General features: G+C 63.2%; 1 protein-coding gene across 1 annotated transcript in view; it reads left to right on the forward strand.

Moving 5' to 3' along the window:
* Positions 1–19: 19 nt before the first annotated feature.
* MRPL2 (mitochondrial ribosomal protein L2) overlaps positions 20–872 on the forward strand; it is a 1150-nt gene continuing 297 nt past the window's right edge. The window contains exons 1-3 of the mRNA XM_035897068.1: positions 20–215; positions 560–633; positions 727–872. Of these exons, the coding sequence (XP_035752961.1) occupies positions 20–215; positions 560–633; positions 727–872 (416 nt within the window). The remainder of the gene's footprint in view (positions 216–559; positions 634–726) is intronic.

Consider the following 872-nt stretch of genomic DNA (forward strand, 5'->3'; position numbering starts at 1 on the left):
TGGGCAGGGTGGCAGGTGCATGCCGGGGCCGGGGCCAGCCACGCCAGCCCTGCCAGGGCCTCGTTGGCTGCTCCTTGCCCAACTCATCACCTTCTGCCTTCCAGTGTCTGCCAACGAAGGGGATGCCTACCCGCTGGGGGCTCTGCCTGTCGGCACGCTGATCTGCAACCTGGAGAGCCACCCTGGGAAGGGAGCACAGTACATCCGGGCAGCTGGTGTGTCTCTGGGCAGGGGACCCACTGTTTGTAGCGGGGTTTAGCTTGGTGCAGATGGAGAGGAGGGGAGGGGGGCACCGCTCTGCGTGGCCAGTGACGGGGAACTGCCATCCTTTCTTCTCCCTGTGTTAGGGCGCAAAACAGCCCTCCAGATAGGCGAGGGCAGCTCTGCCCTGTCCCTTCCTGGTGATGCCTTGAGGCCCTGTCTTCAGGAAGAAGTGCTGGGCAAAGGGCAATGGCAGGGGCTCTGGGGAGTTCTCAGCATAGGGATGCTCTCGGCACAGGGTGGGATACTGTGTCCTGCTGCTCAGGGCAGCTGCCTCCTCTCCTCTTGCCTGCTGCAGGGACTTGTGGTGTGCTGTTGAGGAAAGTGAATGGGACGGCCATCGTGCAGCTGCCCTCCAAGAGGCATATGCAGGTAGAGGAGCTATTCTGTCCTTGACCTGACTGCCTGGACACACAGCCATGTGTTCCCAGGGAGGGAGTCCTGCAGCCCTTCTCTGTTCCCTAGGTGCTAGAGACCTGTGTGGCCACAGTGGGCCGCGTGTCCAATGTCGACCACAACAAGCGAGTGATCGGGAAGGCGGGCCGGAACCGCTGGCTGGGCAAGCGCCCGCACACGGGCTTGTGGCATCGCAAGGGTGGCTGGGCTGGGCG

The sequence above is a fragment of the Egretta garzetta genome, unplaced genomic scaffold (assembly GCF_000687185.1).
Source record: "Egretta garzetta isolate BGI_Z169 unplaced genomic scaffold, ASM68718v1 scaffold17, whole genome shotgun sequence".
Lineage (NCBI taxonomy): Eukaryota > Metazoa > Chordata > Aves > Pelecaniformes > Ardeidae > Egretta > Egretta garzetta.